Genomic DNA, 21,928 nt, shown 5'->3' with positions numbered 1-21,928 from the left:
CATTATGGAATGTGTCCTTTCTTTAGCGTTTTTTTTTGACCGTACATAAATCATTACATTCGATCGCTATGCGTAATAATAATTATGATCAGATTGCGATTAGCGTTTTTAACTCTAATTAGCGTAATTTAACTCTAGATATCGGTTTAAATTTCATATATTTAAACTTTTAATATTTAACAGTGTGGCTGTTTAAATAACGCGATGTTTTCAAAATTGCAGTGCTGTGCTTGGGCGCATATTTCTTTCTTTCCTTGTATATCCACGAAATTTGATGCATTTTTGCCTGCACGCAGGTAATTTAACATAATATACACGGATAAACGCAGGTAATTTAACATAATATACATAATGATTAATAATTCATTACGAATGTAAGGTTAATTACTTCCGCCTTTCTTTCTTTTCCTTCGTTGCAGAAAATGCGTACAAGTAGATGTACTGCCGCGACATTCTAAAAGAGCTTTAAAAAAATATCGTACATTTTTATTTTCTCTTTTCTCTGTTTGCGAGGATGCCATGAGAAAGTAATAACAATATACATTAATAATCATTTTCGTATGCGAAATGTCTGAATAAAGAAAGAGGTAGGAGAACCAGAAATGTGTACTCTCAAAATTTATTTCGCTGTGTCGCTTTTATAGCGATGTGGCATGCATGGCGCTGTCACTATCTAATATAAATATCCAAAAGCCACGTATGTTTTCCACTCTTCATGAAAATATCCCTTTCATCATTTTTACGAATCTTTCGTGTTTCCTTGCTTCGTTTTTTTTTCTCACTCTTCAACCAACCGAAAGACCACGTTTTTTTACGCGTTGTTTGAACGTATTTGCTTGTATTACTGTAGCGCGCGTTTTCTTTTTTTTTTTTTTAATCGTATCCCTGCAATGTTTCTTTTCCTCATCGCCAGCGGCTGACCAAGCGAGTCTGCATCCACTTTTCCTTTTCTGACGTGGCTTGAACGCGGCGCATTGATGAAAATCTCACTTCAGACACCGCGCACCATGCCTTAACGAGCAGTAGACTGGAAAATGTATGACGCTATTTTTGCGCACGTACCGCATCTTCCACGTATTTCCATATTTCCGCCGTCGGGCTTTTTCTTGCGCTTCCCGACTTCCTCTTTCTCTTTGCCGCTAATGACTCGCACGATGGTCGTACGTGCAGTATACGAGCATGCACGCGTGAGTTCGGAATAAATGAGCGATTCTTGTTGCACTTGAAGACTCACCGAGCTATGCCGAGCATTTTAATTAGAAGCACTTTCGTCACGTTTACGTATAACAGGTGTCTGTCAAAAGCTTTGATACGCATGCACATCGGTGTTCTCTCCTTTGTTCCATATTTTTATTTAAAAAAAGTTTTATCGACTAACAAAATTTCCAATGCCATTTGCCGATATATCGTTTATATAGGTCAGATTTATTTTAAAGGCGATAAGTACAATTCATTCAAACTAACTTTGTACGTTACTTTTTCTAAAGTAGTGTCCCAGTTTCTCCAAAAGCTTAGAATAAGATAAACTATGAATATTTAACATTTCAAGGGAGCGCTAGCCTGTGACTTATTTTCGCTTTAACGTTTTTTTACGTGACATTTTCGCTTTCGTATTTTTGCTTCTCCGTTTCGCTTGGAAATTCGATGTTTGATGTGCATACGGGCATATGCGCAAACAGGTAAACCAGCAAGACGGTTTCGCGCGCTAAAAAGGATTTCTCTCAAGACGAATATATATATCCGCCTACCACCGCCACCGCGCGGCAAGTTATTTTTCCTGGAGAAGTAAACGGGAGAGAATAAAATTTTTAGCTGCGCGTTTTCTATTTCACCCTGTATCTGCAAGCGTTTTCCGGGATTATCCACGACATTATGGTGCATGCATGCCGGCACATCTTTACCCGGGCTTTCTTACTTTTCTACCGGCTTTCCTTTGAGTGTCGGCACATTCATCACGCGTAAAGAATTATCTACCTAGCGTTATTTATTCAGTGGGTCTTATTATTAGCGTATATATTTTTGAGGATAAGTAAGCCAAGTGACTTCATAGAAACATATTTAACGCACGCCTTGCTAATGCAACTCGCAGAGATTATATGTAGATAATCTTTATAAGAAGTCTAAACCAATTTGATTCATGTATCAAGCCTAAATCAAAATATAAAAATTTTTGTACTGGCTACTAACTAATAAAGTTACTAGAAAATTAAATAATATAATAAGTTTTTATATTAAATTGTGATTAATAAAGGTTTTTATATCTCTTGATATACAAATATTGATTAGTCTCATTTATCGCAATTTATCAAAAAATGAATCAAAACTATTATAAATACATATACAATGTATCGTCATCTTTCTTCTTGTTCGACTTTCTTCTTTAGTAACATGAATACAAGTTCGCTTTAACTGTAACGCGGACATAAATACATTTATTGCGCTATGAATGTCGATGAATACGTTAAATTAGAATAATTATATGCACGCCAAACGATCGATATCAAAGGCTGAAAAAATAGGCCTTTCGATCTTAGGCGGTAATGCATCAAAACGCGATATGAAATAATATGCATAATTTGCACTCTACCTCGGCATAATTGCTATAAGGAAGTAATTATTAGAAGATTGCTCGCGATATCGCTTCTCTTGGATGGGATTAATACTTTATGAACGTAATGCGCCCTAATGCGACCTGTACCACGAAATGTAAATTCAAGCGTTAACTTTTCGAGCGCCTCATTCAAATTTTACCTGCGATTAACGTTAAAGAGCTTTTACGTTAAGAGCATCACTGCGCTCGCGCGAGGAAATACCTTCTACTGACTTTTTTCAATTTTCCACGATATATAAATGCGTAAAAGCATTTGAAAAAAAAAACGCAAAAATTGATTACAAAATTATTGTAATTGTGTTGTAATCGGTAGGGCAGCATTATTGATGCTCCACCACAGAAAAGGCATTCTCGCGGACTTCCGTGCCAATCGAAAGTGAAAGCTTTATTCACTTCACCCGATATAAGCGGCATTCCATAATTCCAGAAAATTTGAAAGGCTCCCTTTATGAACCGCAGTCGAGTCCATTATAATGCCCCCCATCGTTCAATACACAGAAAGGGCCATCTTCTAGCATTTTTTAACGATACAACGCACCTAGGAATTTATCAAGCTCCGTGTCTCCGTGCATTATTATGCCGCTCACGTGACGAAATATATCTCCCATCTTATCTAACCCATTGTACGTGTTCATTATTATTGGTATTTCTCATCTTTCTTGCATGACAAAGAAATTAATGATGCCGTCAATAGCGATGATGAAACTAACTCATAATTCTATTCAGTATATCTTATGCTCGAACCTCATTTTGACGTAACTTAATGATATGGAAAATATTTTATGTGATTGTTATCTTCGTACATAATTTAAATAATTGAATGAAAAACATATTGAACGCGTTAAGGTGTGTCAATGGTAATTTGCTCTCATTTGCAAACATTTAATAAATAAATGAATAATATAATGTTTGTTTTTATATAATCAATTTCCAATTATTTTGTATACGTTTAAAATAAGAGAAGCGTGTTGCGAAGTACATTCTTATTTCAAGAAGAAGAAAAGAGACCCTTATTCTTTGCTTACCTTTATCGAGCGACCTGGCCAAGAGGATTGTCGGCAGAATCAAGAAGACCATGTACCACGAGAGCCGGTCCCGCATCCTCGCGAGGTTCCAAGTCCTCCTGGAAAAGAAACATCCGATTAATACTGCAGCCTTCGACTAACGACATCCTATATGCCCACTTTTGCCATACAGGTGCGCGTGTGACGCATCCGGAACGAAAAACTTTGTTCGCACGGAGAGAACTTCGTTTATCATGCACCAAAAAGCCGCCAACGTGAATAACACGGAGAAACTCGACGGAGAAAATAAGATTTTCATGTCTCTACTGATGTGCATATGGAAACGTATACTGTATGGCGTAGTCTAACCTGTGAATAAATTTTGCCTGGCAAAGCATTGACACGCTCGTCGAATTTACCGAATTTTTGTCATAGAATCTATTTTGTATTTATGATAAAAAGCTTTCTGTTAAAACTTGAAACCGTTATTCTTTTCCAGTTACAATAATGTAATATCATTTGTAATGTAAGTCAATCTCTTTCTGTCTCTCTATTTCGCTGTTTCTTTTTCTCCTTCTTTTAATTTTTACTATACTGTTATATTTGACAGATTCATTTAATATTATAAAATCAATGAATATTAATAAAACTAAAATTTGAGAAAAAACGACATTTGATATTGAGCGACTTACAATATTGAGGTTTGCAAGAAAAACAACGCAATTTAACTGGTCTGAAAAACGAATACAAATAAAGTGCTAAATTAAAAGTACCGATGCAATATTTCGCCCGGAATGTGCGGACAGATTTCAACAACGCGTACGCGGGATATATTCGCCTTTATAGCTCATTGAAAGTTGCGATGCACGAAAAATATCGCATGGTGTTTGCTCTGGCACGTGCAACACAGCGGCTCACAGTTGTTCGGTGCGACGCATCAGATTCTCTGGATAGGCGTGATATCGCACGCTTTTCGAAGCGCAAAACAATTTCGGAGCGACACGGGGTGCCGTCGCGTCGGTGCCCGCCAGCGAGAAGCTCGACGCTGCGTCGCGCTGTGCTCTGCACTGCACGAGCGATAAATTTACGCCACCGAAAGCGGCGAAAATGAGGGACGTACCGCCGTGAGAAAAGTATGGAACGGAAAATTGCTGACGCGACGCCGCTAATTCCGCGTAGTTCGTAACGGCAAAGTATGTCGTTGACACCTCGATTTTCGCGGCGACCTCCTGGCAGCGAATTCACCGAGTAATTCAAAATTATTCTGATCGATAGACATCGCGCGGGTTTTCTTCAACGTGAACATTGAAATTTCCAATAAGACGACCGTTGTTCGTTTCAATGTCGAAATTTTCAAACAGCGCTCTTCAACTGCTCTTCAATTGTGGAAATTAAAGAGTTTTAATAAATTACTGTTTAGAGACAACTACATATATGTATAATAAAACTTCATTCTTCGCTTAATTTAATATAAAATTTGACATTTTAATAACGTTTTTAAGGATATAACGGTTTTAAAGAAGATAACAGTTTTAAATATTTGATGTTAGAATTTTATTTTCCTTCGTAAAAGTGTTTGTGGAAAACAAAGGTTTCTTTGCAAAAAAGATTGCAGCTTTGCATTAAAGAAGAATAAATTAAATTCTACTTTTAAATTCATGAATAGAGAAGAAATAAATGCACTTAAATTGAATTGCACTAAAAGATACTAAATGTTTTGTAATAATGTTTGATAACTTATAATTGCAATTTATGAAGTTATTGATTAGCAACAGCGGTGATGATGACGAATAAACATTATTTATATTGTTATTTTCTCTCAAATTTGCGATAAGAATGTGCAGCTGATGTACATTCCAGGACTATACTATTGATTTTTCGGGGCAAGCTTTCCACTTTCAAAGGTATACCTTGAAAGTTCGAAATAGAGAAGGAGGCAGGACTAATGGACGACAGCGTTAATGAGTTCAGATTGCGTAAGACGTTGCTTCTTCGAGAAAATTAACAGCCTGACGCATTATATTCCATAACGAACAAACGAGTTAACCTCGTGTTAGCTCGCGTAACACTCTTATCTGTCCGAGAGTTGCGTAACGCCCAATTACACGGTCCGCACGTGCTGATTAAATACACGGAAAATTTGCGGAGTCTCTGAAAACACATTCCTTTCTTGCGACCGTTAATCCGACTGATTCCGACCATTCGGTTAATTGGACCGTTAAAGTCTCGTCCGTTGTAGCGAGTGCCATGTGGCAATACGGAAAAAAAGTGAGATAACCCTGACGAAACCTCATAATCAAACTGTGAAAGAGTCATGTGTATCGATACATATCGTTTATTGTGTTGTTTTCTGCTCGATGTAACCTGAACCATGATAAACTATGACCTGAACGATCGAGTTATAATTGATGCTCAATCAAACATGGCTTCGTTGGTGCTGTTTGCCCCGTTCCCGTTGCTAGCGCGACAAGTAACAGTATAGTGAACGAATAAAATATTTACATCTCCCATGATTTGTACGACGCGATATGTAATAAAGCAAATTTAAATTTCATAGAAAAAAAATGCAAATGTATAAACGTAAATTACACAATTTTTGAATGACATTTGCATTTCTTTCGTACTATTTTTAATTTTAAAATAGTATATATCCAGAGTTTATCTAATATTTATCCGTGCAATTTTTTCATTGAAAATTTGCTTTTTGTTTGAAAATATCAAACTTTATTTACAGTCAGTTTTATGAAAAACTTTAAATAGATTCGCCCAAAATTTCGATTTCAAAGCAATCAGCATCAGCTTCGGTAGCAATTATTATTTGTATTAAATCCACTGGATTAAATAAACTGCAAATATTGCTGACAGCGTTAATGGAAAATATTTTTTATTTGCCTCGCCCATCTATCTAGAACAGAAGCGTATTATAATGATAAAACTGATGACTCAATTATTGCAAATACGCAGCATTTATCTGGTTGTGCCATATTTAACGATGACTATATTTTACGAATGTTATGTTTGACGATTTAACGGTTACTTTACTCGTATTAATAATTTATAATATGTAAATTATTTTGGCGCAAATTCTGGAAAGTAAAATAAAGAAATAAATGTAAATTAAGATAAGAGTTGCAATGGAGCAGTCTATATAATGAAATAAATTTAGGATATTATTAACTTCACGATATTGCTAAATATTAATAATCTTGAAGACCATATTTATTAAATATTTATTAATTGTGTAAAAAAACATATCGGTTAATTGGGCAGATTGTATATTTCATTGAATATTACATTGTATGCTTAATTTTTAATACATTTAATTTAATACTGAATATTATTATATAAATATTGAATCCTAACCATAAATATTAAAAATTCGTGAATTTGTATGAAAACATATACCTTTTAGTCAGACACATTTAATCAGGCCAATTGGCATGAAACTCTTAACTTTTTAATAGAATAATGTTGATCTAATTGGGAAGAAAGAATTAGGAATGTGATCATAAAACGGTTTTATTCCATTTTCTAATTCTCGCGATTCTTCAAAGTTGTTAGATTTTAGGATTTGTTCTTACTGAAAGAGACTGACGTGCATTAAAATCTTGTTTTACGTAACACGCGTTTTTATTAAAAGCCGTAAATGCAGTGAAATTATTTATCCGGGTAATCGCATTGCATTACAAACGCTGGACGAGTTTCATTTGGCGTATGGAAATTTACTTTCCGCTTTCTACGAATAAAAGTTTAAAATATCTCGTTATTCCTTTTTTTTTACTGATAGGTTTTGCTCGGCACGATAAACGAATAAATTGTTATTCCACACAATTAAATTCTCCGGAGAATACGAAGGCTGAATGTTGCTGTTCCGGTGAACTATGCGCGCCGAAAGTTTCGACGTTTCGAATTCCAGCTGGTCTTAACGTCTCCAGTCCTAGATTTTCGCCGCAGAAATCCTACTTAGCGTCGGTTCGGATCGTTGACACGCTTACTTTTGGAATTATCTTTGTGCCCGCTCGGGAAATTCGTACGACGCGACGGACGATTTTACTCGCGCTTATAGAGCTCGCTTTCAATTTAAACTCGAGCTTCGGAAAAAGTTTCACGAGAGCTAACCGGAGTAGCGTCGGTAGGTATTCACTGGAGGTCGCACACCGTGAAAAAGTTCGTGAGGCTTTTGCGAGCCTCGCGATTGAACGAGCTAGAAATTATTGTGCGCGCTCCTAAATGCTCCCCCGGGTGAAATCTTGTTTAATGGAATAATAGATCACGGTTTCGAGTATTAACGCTACGTCAATATTAGCGAACATAACTAACGCCCATTTGTTGACGCGTGGATTCGAGCCTCAATGATAATTCGCACGATTTGCGTCTGATTCTTGTGGCGAGTGGACACGATCTCCGCGTTTAATCTTGCTGGTGTTTGTCGAACAAGCATGAGCCGATTGACGGATGCGTATCGCCGCGGCATACCTCTGGCATTCTCCTTAATCTACAGGTAATACACGCAGTGTTATTGTAAATCTGGAAGATTATACTTACATACTAATGTAAGCTGAAATTAATACAAATAGAAATTAAAGAAATTAAAGAAATAGATTCAGATTGTGCATACAAACTTCTTCCTACGAAAATACTCCATTAAAAAAGTAAAAGTAGTTTGAACAAGAATAGAATTTTAATTTAATTTTAAATAGAATAGTTTTTAATACAGGAGGTTTTGTAAGTATCTCTTCTGTTTTTCTCTAAATGTCTGAATAAATGTCAAAATACTTCTGATGAACATTGGTGTGTACTGCTGCGAGGCGCTATGGCATGGATTGCCAGATAGTCGCGAAATACTCAGTGTAACTTTTAATTAATTAAGAGATAAGTCGAAAGTGAACTCCGGGCAAGCGTAAAGCGCGAGGGAGGTATTCGTAACAGCGCAGAATTTATTGTCCGAGTTAGAGAATTCTGGTCGTGCTACTTATTTATCGAGCTGGTGCTTTATATACTTTTGTTCGTTGTTGAACCCCCCCCCCCCCTCTCCTCCGTTCCGTTACGAAAGTTTTCGGATCGCAACTTCTTCTCCCAGGACGCGACGCGAGTCATTGGTGCGTTTTCGACTGCAAAAGTAAATCCTTTGCGAATTATCGTTCTGTAAATATCCGAAGGCGACGACCTGTTACCAGGCATTACGTATGTCGCAAAGTGTTTTCGAGCCGTCCGCGCCGCGCCGCGCACCGTCAAGCACTTTCCTCGCCATCGACACGCTAATGGTATTCCCTTTTTATCCGGCAAATGTTTACTCCGAAAGCGTCTCGGTTGGCTATTGCACTAATGGAGGCAGCAAATTCTCGCTAGGCAAAATCTCTTTGACCCGTTCCCATCTTACATCAAGGATCAGACAAGCGGCACAGAGTCGATTTCCACGCGCTGCAGCGTTAGACGGATTTTCTAAAGTCACATATCCACGATTTCAGGTACGCTGTACCATGTATTGGTGTCAATGATCGGCTAACGTTGTTTCGAGACTCACAAACGTTGCTCTTTAATTTTATTTCGATGTATAAAAGGAAACTTGGCACGCGCCGTTTGTTCCATTTTCAACAATTCTGCAAATCAGACAGATTCGGCCATTCGCTTTTACCCTCGCAGCAAAACTTTTCCGCTTGGGAGTTTGCATCAATTATACGCTTTTGTTCCACTAAAGTACTTTAAAGCCTTTCACTTGCTACACAGTTCGAGTATTTTATTTGAATATTTATTCCTGTCTCTTTTCAGACCTTGTCTTTTCCTGGCTATATTTAAGCAATATATACATATTAAAGTAGAACAGAATTCATTATTCCTAATAAAAATGATTTGGTAGTTTCGGAATTGGCAAGTTATATAGTTGTAATTTTTAACAAATAATAGTTTATTGAATCTTTTTAATTTAAATGGATCTCTTGCATAATTCATATCAGCTTTTAACTCGTGCTATCAATGAGAATAAATTAAAAGAAATATAATGTACATACTATACCACAATTAAGAATTTTCTCAGTTATTAGGTTATTTAGTTAAGAAAAAATCGAAATTTAAGAAAGTGCACTAGGTGATAAATCATGTAAATGACAGACATTAATAATACCAAATCTATATTTCAAGAATAAGTTGAAAATTTTCATTTTCGCAGGAAAACTTTCGTGTTCAATAACTCGTGTCCCGTATTTGAGGACTTTTTAATCAAGGAACTTTTCAAAGGGCTTTTAATCAGTTTCTGAGGGCGCCTGCTTTGGTGAGTAAGCTTTTCCGGCAAAAACAAGAAAACAATCTACAACTTCCTTGTTCCTTTCTGCTCCTAATCCAATGAGCATTGATCGTTAATACTTATGTTTTTATTTACTTTTAATCCGAGATTCTATAATTTCTCTAAATTGCTTTAAACATTTTGGAAAATTTACTATTAAGTAATTAGTGATATAGTTTAAAAACAATAAAAACTTCAACGTATTATTATATGCAGGAAATAATGCTAAAGCTATATACTAATATTTTTCTAGGAATAGATAGTTGTATAACTATTCTTATAATTTTATAATTGCTTGTAAAAATAACAAATATATTTCTCTTTAGACTTTTATTTTGTAATTGCCGTATCTTTAACCTTAATTGAGAATAATCAAGAATTCCATAGCAAAATATAATTAGGCTTAAATTATGTATCGGATTCTCACATACAATTTTACAAAAAAATCTTTAAGAATTATGGCTTCAAATAAGAAATTTCTGTTTGAGCATTTGAAGTTATATCATGTTGCAGAGAATACTCGAGCGTTAAAGATTCCTAGTTGAGCTAAAAGATTACCGAAATGGAAGGCAATGTCCGTTTGTTGGCGTTTCGTCCCGCGGGTAACGAAGGTGTGTTTCTCGTTAAGAGAAAAACGAGCTCCGGCCGAGATTGTCGGAACGGCGTCATTATTTCGTTGCCGTCTTCTCTCCACCCGCAGTGGAAATGAAAAGATCTCCAAGATAATCTCGTGCGCGCGCCCGAATTTAATCCCCACGGCACATATTTACTTGCGCCATACGCCGTACGTCGAGTCGAGTCAAATGTCTACCGGTGCCATGATAACGTGCATTAATTCGCGAGAACGCGTCTTTCGGTAAAACACAAGCCACAGGGGAGACCTGTAGAAGATAGCAAGTCGCTATCGCGACTCATGTCGGTTCGGCTTCGAACCAAGTTCAACAAAAAGCGGCAAAGAAGCTGAACAAGTTGCTTCGCTACCTTGCCCTTCTACTGGCTTCGCTCGCATTCGCAACGGAACGACGAGTTTACGCGAACCCAGCAGAGAAGCAAGTCAAATAACAAGTTATGTGTTTTCAACGAAACGTAACAAGAAAAGTATGCAAGTAACTTACAACTTGACTTATTTCCGTACTGCCTTCGTCGCGTATTTGTGCTGAAACGACCAAGACGTAATGAAATATCAGAATAAGATATTAGGAGCAAGAAAATGGAATGCAACGTGCTACCAATGTATAATATAATAAGTACAAGAAGCAATAAATCGCGAAGTATATATACGATTAAAGGATGAAATAGAGCGGTTCTATTGAATCTAGAATCTAGACAATCGTTGAGTAGACTAGACTAGACGAATCGCAATGATTTTATCATTCTGCAGTTTTCTGTTTCGTGAAATCTGGAGATTCGGATTTGTTTTTGGTTGTGACAAATTTATGTACTTTTGCGACAGACTGATATATTTCCGTTTCGTAAAACTTTCACGCCGGCAACGGATATTCATCAAATTCGTCGGGATAACAATAAGAAATTTCTTTAAAAGAGAAATTGTTTATTTCTAACTTCTCTTGTTCTCGATATATGTCTGTACATATATGGTTCTGAACTTGACAGAATTTGTCCTACATCACGCAGACAAACGTTTCTTTCTCATCTTCAAAGAAAAGAGATCATATATATTGATTTGAAATTATATATTTATTGTATTTGTTACGTTGACAGATTTTGATTAAAATAGGAAATTGTTAAAGCTTATTTTTTGACATATTTTGACACAATTTTCGAATCATCAATGTTGAATATAATCAAGTTTTATAAAATAAATCACATAAAGAACAAATAATTATTCACGACATATATTATGTACTGACAATGAGACTGATACATATATTATTAATTTCTTTTTAAGAATTGTGTTCTTAACACACAATCCTTATTATATATATTTTATCTTATATCTTTATTACGCCGCGATTGCAAGAGGGAAAAGACGAAATGTTATACGCGCGACGCTCGAGGAATGAGATAGGAAGAACAGAAGTAATCTTATCCCCAACTTTAATTCCACTCAGAATTGTAGCTAATTATACTAATTTTAGAAAGGGCACGTTGCATAGAAACGGCAGGGATACGACCGATGAGAGAGCGAGAAAGTTGCTGGAGCGGCAGAGGAAGCGAAAGAGGGGAAAAAGCAAAAGGCAGACTTGCTGGAGGCAGATCGAAACGTCTCTTTGACTAGCTTGCGGCTCGAAGTTAAGCTTGGAAAAGTCTCTTAATCGTGCTCATCGGGGGATTGAATAACAGCGCAGAAAGTTTCTCGAACGTGCGCAAGCCAGAGGCTGCTTCTTCGGCTGTGGTGACGACATGTGAAACTAATTATTCCCAGTAAATAGCGATAAGTCGCTAATCGGAGAGCGCAATAAATTATTTCGAAAAGAAAAGTTGCAAATGTGTGAAATATTTTTTACATCGCCATAATTAAGAAAATAATCTTTGCAAAATTAAGGTTGTAATATATAAAGCTGATTATTTAATAAGTATAAGATGATAATTACACGGAGAGAATTTTTTGTTATATTTTACCCTTAAATTCACTACAAACTTGGGACAACTTGGCAACCAAGGAATTTTTAAAATATACAAAAGACATTTTACAAACATGATAAAAATTACCAAGCAGATTGGTAAATTTTGAAAAATTATTGAAATTTCCTAGATATATTTTAGTAAAATTAATCAAATATATTTTATATTTTAATGTAATAGATATTAATATTTTTTATTATGGTGGATATTAATCAGAATAGCTCGCATAAAATTCTTGGTGGTACATGTTGTCCCACAAATACCATGATTTCAGGGTAAATTTTAAGAGAAAATTCTCTCCGTGTAGGAAACTGTTAAATAAATGTTATTTTATTTTGTAAAAAAGAAATAAAATAAATTAAACATTATTCTGCAGAAGAAATTCGTTATTTTTATTAGCGCAGTATTAATAAAATTCACATGATGCATATGAGTATAGTTTCTATTGCTTCAGATATGCTTTTGATATTTTGAGAATTTACATTCTTATAAAGTTATTACTAACACGATATAATTTTCTAGCTGTATCAATTTTAGAAGAAATATAAAAATTATAGATGGAAAGGATCGATTTTCTTCATAAAAGAAAAGACATTATAAAGTAAAAAACGCAATGTATTTCTGATCTATTTATAAATATTTCGTTCCCTTTTTGAATTTCTTTATATATTTAACAGAATTCCTTTGTACTTTGAAATCGACATGTATTAGTCGCATAAATAAATCTCTTAGGTATATATAATCGATATATATCGTTCACGAGATACATAAAGATAGAGAAACAATTAATTAAAATCGCATTATTGCCGTGCGAACAAGTAGAATGCGACTAATAGAAGTCGATCTAAAAATACGAAGAAATCCGAGAAGGTAACGAAATATTTTTCCCGTCCCTTCCATCCCCGGGGATCGTTATTCCTCACAATTTCCGCGGAATACTCTCTTCCTTTACTACCGCTCTCTGTTCTCTTTCTATCTTTTGTATTCGATTCGAGACGACCTCAATCTCGCGGGTGGATCGGTCTTGTAACCATCGCACAAGGCTGCGCTCTAAGAAATTATTCTCTATTACGATAATGAGTGGCGCGCAGGAGAAACAGAAGAGAGGGAAAACGAGGGATCGAGGTAGACAGAAAGGAGAACTGAAAGAAAGTTGGAAACTAAAGAGAGCGTCTCTGATTCAGATCGCAGTCGAACGGATAATCGCGAAATTAAAGACCAATAGCGCGTGGCGGGCGCTTTAACATCTCGCCCGTCGAGACGATTACAAATGATCGACGATTCCCTCGAGATAACGTCAAATTTCCTTTTTAGAATTCAACACCGCGCGGTGTAACCCGCGCAGGTTAAAAAGGACCATCTGAAAGAAAAATTAATGTCGTCGCTGAAGGAAGGTGACATTATGAAATTAAAATAAAAAAAATTTCACGGATACCGCGATATATTTAACATATTCCCGTCCGCGCCAACTATCTGAGAATTCAGCACTTTTGTTAAATTTGCGCCACAGAATTTAATTTCTTTCCGAGAAATATGGATGGTATGCCGATACGGAGCACATTAAAAGTTTAGGTGAAACCCTCTGTATTCATTTCCATGAATTTTTTAACTCCCCCGTTCATCCTTGTCATAATTCCTAATTATTGCAGTAGAGAAGTTTCAAACACGTTAAATGCCAGAGAAATATCGTTTTATGGCATCAGACAGGTTGAAAATTTATCAGGATTCGTTATTTGAATTACTAATTTTATGAAATATTGTCGTAATTTAATCACACATTAACGTAGTCATATATCAGTAATAAATGTAATTTTAGTCTTTTCATCGCGCTACACATATATTTATAATATCGGACAAAAATATACTATAAGTTAATAATATCATTAGAAGATAATGGGCTTGGTGAGCTGTAAATGGGGAAATTGGAGTGACAAAATGGCAGCGTAAGAACGAGGGAGACCTTCTCATGGAGGGAAACCTTTCCACGTTCCTAACTCTATAGTTTATACCTTCCTTCCTTCCTTCCTGGCGTCGATTGCGCCTTTCCGCCGTTACGCCATTCCGATGAACGCCGACGCCTACCATTTATTTAATTAATTCCATGCGATGTCTCCTCCCCTTCGCCCTTCGATAGAACAAAAAAAAAGCGACGCCTACATCATCGCAGATACGAGGGCAGAATTCGTGAGCGAGATGAGCTCTGGTGCCCTGGTTACTGTTACTCGTTAACCCTCGAATGGAAAGGAATTCATCGAGGACTCATCGAGAATGCATAGTCCGACCAAGTATCATCTGAACAACATTCGACTTCTGCGCTTGGAAATGTTTTAATTAAATTCGTTATTTAATCAAAACACTTCATAAATCGGCTAAATTTAATTAACAAGCGCGAATATATACTATATATTTAAAATAATAAAATTTTTAATTTATATTGTATAATTTCTAGACTGTTATTAAACATTAACGTATCATTTTAAAGCACATTCTGCGTTCCGCTATACTTATGAATAAAGATAGAAAGATCCATATATATATATTTGACCCTTTGCGACACATAGCGCATTTTATCTACAGATTCTTTGAGTCATCTGAAACCAATTATTGCTTAGGAAAATTTGAGTATCAGTTGTCTATATAATGATGTAAAGGTGTTGTCTTTCTTTCATTGCTTCATAATTTTTAGCTTCAAATATCTCAAAGATTAAGTCTCAAATTAAAATTAGATATTAAAATTAAATGAAAAATAAGGTTTTATTATTATCTACTCGTAGCTCTTTCTCTTATTGAGGCTAACAACTTGTAAGTCTGTAAAAAATACTATAAATTTTAATTGTTTGTAACTTAAAAATGTTGCGTATATCTGAGCATATATGAAAAGAATCTAAATAACATAAAGAATTTTGTAAGGTGTATAGATATATAGCAGAATAAAAATTTCAATATAATTTTACGATTTTTACAAATCATAATTTATTGAGTTTGCTGTGCCGAGTATATAAACGGATAATTAACTAATTAAAAATTCAAATAATACAGTAAAACTAGATAAGTAAAAGAAAAAATTAATTAATAGAAAACAATTAAGGCGATATACACGACATGCTGTCATTCGAAAGCAAGGCTTGTTCTACTTTCTCTCGGAAGAAATTATCGGTTTACCGAGAAAAGCACAGACTATTTATATCTCTCCTTAGAATAGCGCGTTGCAGAAGTCACTTAATGTAATCTTCTAAAATTACGCAATCTTCACCAAGTAATAAAATTATATATTCGTATGTCGAATTACGTATTCAACATCGCGCTTCTTTCACGAAATATGCCGAAATATAGCAGATTTTGCGACAACTTTCATGGATAAAGGGATAATAGGTGGGAGCGTTTAGCACGCTTTCAGAGATGCACACCTGTGCTTACATCTGCAATGCGCGATAGGGGCGCGACATATAGTCCCGGTAGAATTAACGCGACGATCAAAGGGTTAAACTAATCTTGAACCCGTTGTGCGCCAGCGTTACGGTGTTTTGCCGCCTGTTCGATGTTAGCTCGAGCTGGCAGTCTCCGATAAATGTTACGCGTGCTCGCCAGGAAGCACAAGTGATTTCCCAACAAAGGGATGGTTTTTCACAGAAGCACGTCCATTGCGCGCCATGTATTCAATATAATTCGCATACGGAAGTATGCACGGTTGTGGCCGTGCGAAAGGACACGACGTTTCAACCGAACACCCCCACTCTCGGTAATGCGCATTACTTCAGCAGTCGTGTAACTGGTATGCAGATAAATACGGACGTAGCTGATCAAATTTGGCAATTTCATTAAACAGTCTCATTCCCGCGTGCGCTCGGTGCGCGTTGACACATTCGTAAAACAATATATAGCAAAATCCAGGGCACATGCGAGATCGATGAAGGGACGACCAATTATCACGAGGGGTTTGCGCGAGTTTCATGACGCGTAAGTTTTGACTTCAACACTCGTTTGTGAAAATTTACATTTTGTTACCATATGAGCAAATACATAAAGTGAAATTTCGAGCAAAATTTATTAGTCGATCAAATTAAAATTTCTCTCGAGTCTACACATATATTCTATATGTATATGTATATACAAGGTGATTCAAAAAGTTGTTGACAAACTTAAGGGGCGTAGAGGAGTTGGAATAGAGTCAATAGAGCAACTTTCGATCAGAAACCCATGTTCTCCGAAGTAATTCTGAGTTAGTACAAACGAAGAGGCATTCGGTTGGTTACAGTACGAGTTGACTGTGAAATGTGCACGTCAAAAGCCTCGTTTACGAGACATCGATAGACGACTCAGAAACACTTTTTGCCAGAATACTCGCAACATCTGACCTGGTCCTGGAGATGCTTGAGATATTTGAGAGAATGCGCCAGAGTTTCGTTCGACGATGCAATGCCTGCATTGAATGTGATCGCCAATATAAGTTCATGTGATCTTTGTCTACTTAAATAAATTTTGTGCGAATACAGATTGTTTCATTGGTATGTTGTCCGCAATATGTAGTTCCTAGTTCCTTATATTTAAAGGCTTGAATCAACTCAGGATGACTTCAGAAAACGTGGGTTCCTAATCGAAAATTGTTCTATTCCGATTTTTCTATACGCTCTTTAAAGTTTGTCAACAATTTTTTAAAACCTATATATATACATCATCCTGTATACATACATATAATTTGCAATTTATTCAAATATTATCTTTATATCTCTTTATGTCAACGCGTACGTGTAATTTACAAATTTAACATATTAATTGTTTTTTCTTCTGTTACGTATTTTAATAGTTATCATTATCATCGCCTATATTTGCGCGTGCATGTGTGCGTGTGTAAATAGTATTACAGGTGTTTAACGTTGGCTCTGATTTACAATGTTTATCTTAGAAAATTGGGGTCGACAGTTTGGAATTTCTTGCGACATGAGCTCCACGTAATTTCGCAACACGAAAGCAATATGAATAGCTGATAAGATACTTGCATTCATTTTCTATCAAATTTCCATAAATGACCCAAATACCGTATCTTTTGGTATGTTACACGTATATACATGGGCATAATCGCCATACCAGCGCTCCAAAGAGACGAGTGCCATGCCAGTGCATATGGTATGCCTGCTATGTAATAATGCAGTCGATAATACGCATAAAAACGTAATTTCAGGCTCGAATAATTTGATATTTCGTCATAGTATCAACGAAAATTTTTGTTGAAATCTCGTTAATCTCTACAAATCTTATCCAATGCATTTGTGATAAGATATTTTTCGTTTAATTCCCCTACAGCACTATATTTTTATTGATCTTTTTATTAAAAAATAAATTTGAAGATGTTATTCGTGATTTATACATTGTAAAAGGAGAAAGCCTTATTTGTAGTAATTTTAAGCAAATAATTTTAATTTAGATTTATCTCCAATAAAAAAATTCACGTTTTTATATATATAGTACACAACAATTAATACAAAAAGTATAATTATATCACTGATCATATAACATATATTGATGATATGTGTTGTAAGATTTTTATATAAGATTCTCTCTGCTGTTATATATCAAAGAAAAATAGAACGAGCAAATAAGTGCAAGCCTATTACACATTATGTTTATTTTACTTACTTTATACTCAACTATATATGTTATTTTCGCTATCGCACTTGCGGATGCATAAAAATGTAACTCTGCGCAAAAATCAATACCGTATTTTCGATAAATACAAGTCATATGCAGCACCCTTAACAAACTTTACTCAAGTGCATTCTGTTTCCACGTAGAAATTCCAAACGTAACTTCCGCAAGTCGAACACCGGTGAATGGAATGATGATTCGTGGAATGAGTACTCCGCGCGTGATACGCACTGTTGCATTCCACTTACATCAAGTGCATCTGCAGGTTCGAGGCATTACGCTGAGAATTACAATGCGGGCGGGTTTATAAAGCTGCCCGACTTCTCGACATGCAAATTGTCTGCGTTCTATATTACAGGGCAAGATCCCATCTATTGCAATCATTTAAATGATAGACCAGATTGCATAATAAGGGAATTAAGCGCATGTAAGATCAGCAAAAACAGGATGTAAAAAACTTATGAAGCATCAAGACGCACGAAGGCTCCAAACAATTTAAAAATAGAATTCTCATCAAATGAGACTCCATTATATTTTTAAAAGACATTGTGACTAAAGATATTATGTAATTGATATTAAAGATAAAAAGGTATTATATAATCGATACATTATCCTTTAGTTTATCAATAAAACAAGATAAGAGGATATTGAGAATCGTAAAGAATAAAATTATTAGATCAAAAGATTAAAAAAGAAAGTTTCGAATTCGTATATTTCAAAGAAATAAATTTCTCTATTCAATTTGAATCGCTACGTAGTTATTTCTACAGAAGAGCGTACACACGCAGAGAAGCATAATAGATTTATTTTATTATATAAGCCAATTCTGGTTTGCAGTCTGTATATCACTTGAGCGCTTTGCACATTTATCAGAGTATGCATATGCGCAGACGCTGAGAACGCGCGACGAACGTTAAGCGGGACAATCGGATTGATGGAAATGGTAGGACCGCGCCTATCAAAGCAATCCCGCAAATCCTTCAGCAGTGAAACACAGCGGGTGCGTATGTCGCGGTCGGAAAAATCTGTCACTTTTACTACTGTTAACTCTGTCTCTGCGTAACGCGCGGCGCAGATTTTAAGAGGTTGAATTAAAGTTGTGTTTGCGTATTAACAAATCGGCGAATCTTTAAAAAATCGATCATTATACTGAGATGCGAGTGTACGAGTAACTTCAAAAGCCGCACGTTTCTCTTTCCGAGAGCGCACCGGGAAGGCTCCCACCGTTAATTATGCACTACGAAGCGCTCTCGGAAGCGCCGCGCGGCTTCCTGGCTTTCGAGTGAGAATCGCGGTCCTAGAGTACTAATTAATAGAACAAAATTAGGTCGAACGTATCGCAACGTAATGTAAAGGAGAATTCCTGCGACGACGTCATACCGGTATTATAAAGTGTCCTCAATGTGGCAGCATTCGAAAGTAGGGGCTGATGTGATACGAGTACGCTGATGAATTAAAAATTGCGCATTTTAATCTGCGAGAAGAGACGATACACAAATTAAAACTTAAAATATATGAAATATTATTTTCTGGTAACGCAGCCTATCTTGCGTTTCGTATTAAAATTACATTTTATTTGTACCAGATTAATTGACCTACAGCCTACTCTAATTAAAAGTGCATTGAAGATACATTCAATATTACGGAATTATAACAACTAATATCATTTTGTAAATTGATAATAAATGTTTTATGCATATCTTTCTTTTCTTTTTAATAACAATAATTGCCCTGATTTCGAGATAATAATAAATATTATATCGAAATGTAGGAATATGCATTTTAACTGGAAGCTCGAATACGGAAATCTCGTTATAGTCCAAATGCTACAGATAATTTGGTATATTATAGCGCATTATCTCGTTAGGACAACAATAAGTATAATCAAATTCGATTCACGAAGCTCTTCGGTAGGAGTAATGGAGAAACGGATATCCGGTTGTAAGGCTGAAATCATATACGCGTAGACGTGTCACGGAAATGGATCGATGTCCGTGCGGATGGGTAGTAGAATCTCCTGTATGCAGCCTCCTCTTATTGGACGAGATATCTGTGTCATCGCGATATCGACCGTTGACGCGTGAATTTTAAAGCGCAATGTGCGACTGCATCGGATAGAATTGACGATTCGCTATACTGGGGAGGAAGCGGGGTGGAGGAAGGCTGCAAAAATCTCGTGTAGAGATTTTGCACGTAACGTATGACAGAAAAGAGGATGCGTTTTATCTGTATATCACTTTTCTTGAAAACAATTTGCAAAATTTAAAAGTCGCATATTTTTGCTGCAATATTATTTAGTGCTATATTTAAAGATAAAATTAGGAAAACATTACATTAATGCACAAGTATTCTTTCTACTTGTTTCCGTTTGATATTCCTATCTAGAACGTCGCTTCTCTGTTTGTGTTTCTTCTAAAGGTAGAAAATATAATTATAAAAATATATTTTTATCAAGTATGTTTTTCATAATCACATACATAATCTGTATATCGTATATTAAAAGAGTTTAAATACTTTAAATAATAAATGAAATATATAATAGATGCAATTTATAATAATAATAAAGATAATGAACAAAAGAATATGAATATATAATAAATAAATAAAACAACGTATTTATCAAGAAAGAAATACAAGTAAAAAATGAAAAAAGAACTGCAAGATCTACGGCGCTTTTGTTAAAAGTTAAAAATATGAGCGTTGCGAAATTTATTGGAGAAAATTCACACGAGACGCGAGTATGATACGTTAACCTTCCATAAACATGCATAAGTTCGTTGTGAGAGTGGCGCACGAATCTTCCTCGAGAAGCACTAACTGCCGCTCCGAGGAATTTATCGCCGCCATTGTGAGGGGATAATAAACACTTAATTTGACGTGACGCGTATACACGAGCGAATTATTTATTCGCGAGAAAGACGAAAAAAAGGCGGGACATGTTTGCCTTGCTGGCAATGGTCGCGACAGCCGCTTGATAGACCGTGCACCTTATTTTCGGCGATATAAAAGGTGGGTGGGATGGTGCAAGAGCGGCTCAGCCCTCGCATACAGAGACGGGTCCAGCGTTAGCGGAATATATGCGAAAACTACATACGCGCGCGAGTGTACGTACACGGATACGAAGGACGAGTAATAAAAGTCGGCACACTTTTCATGCTGACTTCCTTCTTCCTCCCTTTTGCACGGTCGCCTCCTTATAATTCTCGCGCCTTCGCAGAGATTCTTCTTATCTCCCTCGCTTTTCTATTTTTCTCTACATTTCCTCCTTCTAGTTTCTTTTCGCTCGCGCACTTACTTTGTGCGCGAGCCGCTCTCCATACGTACACACGTCGTATCTCATGTTGCTCTTCGCGATGCATTCATTCAATCTATCGTACGAAATCTAACGCGCATGCACGTCATACGAAGAGCAAATGTGTTTGCTATAGTAATTGCGCATAAATGTTTGTATATATACGCATCCGTGTATATATATATATGTCACTCTGGAAATATCGCAAATAAACTGAAGATGGAAAATTAACGGATTGTTATTTGGAAATTATATCGGATTGTTTTTCTGCAGAAATGTTTTAATTCCGTGAGACATTCAGCGTGGAATTGAAATATTAAATATTAAATATGATTTTAAAAATAAAACTTTCAGGTATAAAAAGCCTCAGGTATAAAATATTTTCTTCTTTTCTGTCCACGTGTGTAATGTCACATTGTTTTTTCATGAACACTAAAATACAGCGGAGTTTTCTCCCAAAGATGAGCAATAAAGGAAAACCGAGTTCTAAATTTTTATAAAACTTTACTTCT

At 35.9% G+C, this 21,928-nt stretch overlaps 1 protein-coding gene across 11 annotated transcripts in view; it reads right to left on the bottom strand.

The window, feature by feature from the left end:
• Dpr12 (defective proboscis extension response 12) overlaps window positions 1–21,928 on the bottom strand; it is a 256,117-nt gene that overhangs the window by 125,900 nt on the left and 108,289 nt on the right. For 7 of the 11 annotated variants that reach the window (XM_071714743.1, XM_071714740.1, XM_071714735.1 and 4 more), the window contains one exon: window positions 3,637–3,734. In XM_071714743.1, the coding sequence (XP_071570844.1) occupies window positions 3,637–3,712 (76 nt within the window). In that variant the 5' untranslated portion in view covers window positions 3,713–3,734. The other 4 variants (XM_071714738.1, XM_071714734.1, XM_071714737.1 and 1 more) reach the window with 4 other exon arrangements.

Source organism: Temnothorax nylanderi, unplaced genomic scaffold, assembly GCF_030848795.1.
Source record: "Temnothorax nylanderi isolate EJ_2023f unplaced genomic scaffold, tnyl_v1.0 TNYL_tig0145_pilon, whole genome shotgun sequence".
In the NCBI taxonomy this organism is placed as follows: domain Eukaryota; kingdom Metazoa; phylum Arthropoda; class Insecta; order Hymenoptera; family Formicidae; genus Temnothorax; species Temnothorax nylanderi.
This window is presented reverse-complemented; position numbering and strand designations above follow the sequence as displayed.